A 2,406-nucleotide genomic window follows, 5' to 3' on the forward strand; every position below is an offset into this window, starting at 1 on the left:
AATTTAAATATCTATTAATTCCTCCCATTAAGGCCTACAAACAAATATACAAATGATACAGTCATGCATTTCTAGTTGAATAATGACCTTCGAAATCTAAGATTCACTAAGCTTATAGACTGCAAAGACTGCCAGCAAACTTCGACCAACAAGCTAATTAGATAAACTCACCTAACTGGTATGCCTATTATTCAACACTTTCATTTTGTAACTAACTTAGGACAATCACATTAACACATTGCCAGAGTGGTGAGGTTGGTGGAGAAGTAAACTCAAATACTTGTCTGGACAAACAGGATGAGCAGCTACACCTGGCATCCACCCCAATTGTTATATATTGAGTGTACTCAGTGAGAGAATTGCTGATTCAAAGAATACTACAATCAAAGTCTACGCTAGACTATTCTTCCAGTGGAACTAATAATCAGCCTGACCTTTCTCCTGTTTCAGTTGAATTCATGCCCAAGACAGAATGTTCTCCAATCTTTGGAAAAAGGTGCGCATTCGCCTGAGAGACCATTATCGGCACAAGACAAGGCTGGTATCTAAGGATGGAAGATGCAATATTGAATTTGGCAGTGTGGAAAAGCAATCCAGATTAGCCCTCTTGGCAGACATATGGACCACTGCATTGGACTTAAAATGGAGGTATCAAATGGCAGTTTTCATTACAGCCTTCCTGGGGAGCTGGATTTTATTTGCCTTGTTGTGGTATGCTATTAGCTTCCTACACAAAGACCTTCAACAATTTACACCAGGTGCCAACCACACTGCTTGTGTTAACAATCTTCAAAGTATGACTGGTGCTTTTATTTTCTCACTGGTGACCCAGACAACCATTGGTTATGGGTACAGGTATGTGACGGAGCAGTGTGTCTCAGCAATATTTCTTTTAGTGGTTCAATCAATGGTAGGGGTAATAATTAATGCATTTATGTGCGGTGTAATCTTGGCCAAGATTGCCAGACCCCAAAAAAGGGCAAAAACAATAACTTTCAGCAAAACAGCTGCCATCAGTATGCGTGGAGGGAAACTGTGTCTTTTGATCAGAGTTGCTAATCTGAGGAAAAGCTTGTTGATAGGAAGCCACATATATGGTAAACTGTTGAAAACCACTGTTACTCCAGAGGGGGAGACCATTATTCTGGATCAAGTCAATACGGACTTTATGGTGGACACTGGAAATGAGAACCTTTTTTTTGTTTCTCCACTGACAATCTACCACATTATTGATGAAAGCAGCCCGTTCTTTGAGATGTCAGCCGATAACATTTCCCAGCAGGACTTTGAGCTTGTGGTTTTTCTTGATGGCACAATTGAAGTAACAAGTGCTACCTGCCAGGTGCGTACATCGTACATCCCTGATGAAGTGTTTTGGGGGTATCGCTTTGCTCCAATAGTATCCAAAACCAAGGAGGGAAAATACCGTGTGGACTTCAGCAACTTTGGCAAGACTGTGGAAGTGGCAACACCGCACTGTGCCTTGTGTTTGAACCATGAAAATTATGTCAGAGGAAACCTTGAGCCAGAATCTGAGGATGTGACATTAGAAATAGAAGCAACTGAAATGGAAGATACAAAAATGTAAATATATATATATATATATATATATATATATATATATATATATATATATATATATATATAAAATTTATTTATTTTTCTAAGTCCCAGTGCACTAAAAAAAATTCCATTCTCTGTGAGAATGTAAAACAGAAAAAGAAAAAAACAACAACTTAGAGTCATTGTTGAACACCTGTTAATTATAAAATTATGGACTTGTTTTGATAATAAAAATGTAAGAATGTTATATAGTTAAGTTATATTAAATACAGTACCCTAGGATGTAAATGTAAATACATTATATGGAGTGTTACATCCACTGATAGTATTGGTAGAGTCAAAACAAAATGTCTTAATACTAGGCAGCAGAATTCTAATGGTTAAAAAGTGCACCATCAACTGATCAATGTATTATTGGAAGGGAACCTGGCATAATAATTGTTAATATATATGTAAATACTGCTGTCATTTTCCATATCGCTTTGCACAGCACATAATCTTGCCCCTGATTGTTGTCTGACAGGAGCTTACAATCTACTCTCTACTGTAGTCATAGTCTAATGTCCCTGACTCCCTACCATGCTGCAAGTACAACTTTTGGGATAAACCAATTAACTTATTAGTATGTTTTTTGGGAAGTAGGAGGAAACCTGAGCACCCGGTGGAAACCCACGCAGACATGGGAAGAGTACACAAACACATTTGCTATCATTCATAAAAGCAGTGCGGTAAAAATAATCTGTGCGGGAAAATACCGCATTCGGTAGTTTAGACTTCTGTGTGCTCCTTCAGAAAAATGTTTACAGTTACGATACAAGTTCGGTATTTTCCCTGAACTAGGCA

The 2,406-nt window shown here is 37.9% G+C and overlaps 1 protein-coding gene across 1 annotated transcript; it reads left to right on the top strand.

Moving 5' to 3' along the window:
- Positions 1 to 366: 366 nt before the first annotated feature.
- Positions 367 to 1,588, top strand: LOC137522119 (ATP-sensitive inward rectifier potassium channel 1-like). Its single transcript, XM_068242148.1, has one exon. The coding sequence runs from the start codon at positions 473 to 475 to the stop codon at positions 1,586 to 1,588; it is 1,116 nt and encodes a 371-aa protein (XP_068098249.1). The 5' UTR covers positions 367 to 472.
- The last annotated feature ends 818 nt before the right edge of the window (positions 1,589 to 2,406 follow it).

This window comes from Hyperolius riggenbachi, chromosome 6 (assembly GCF_040937935.1).
Source record: "Hyperolius riggenbachi isolate aHypRig1 chromosome 6, aHypRig1.pri, whole genome shotgun sequence".
NCBI lineage: Eukaryota > Metazoa > Chordata > Amphibia > Anura > Hyperoliidae > Hyperolius > Hyperolius riggenbachi.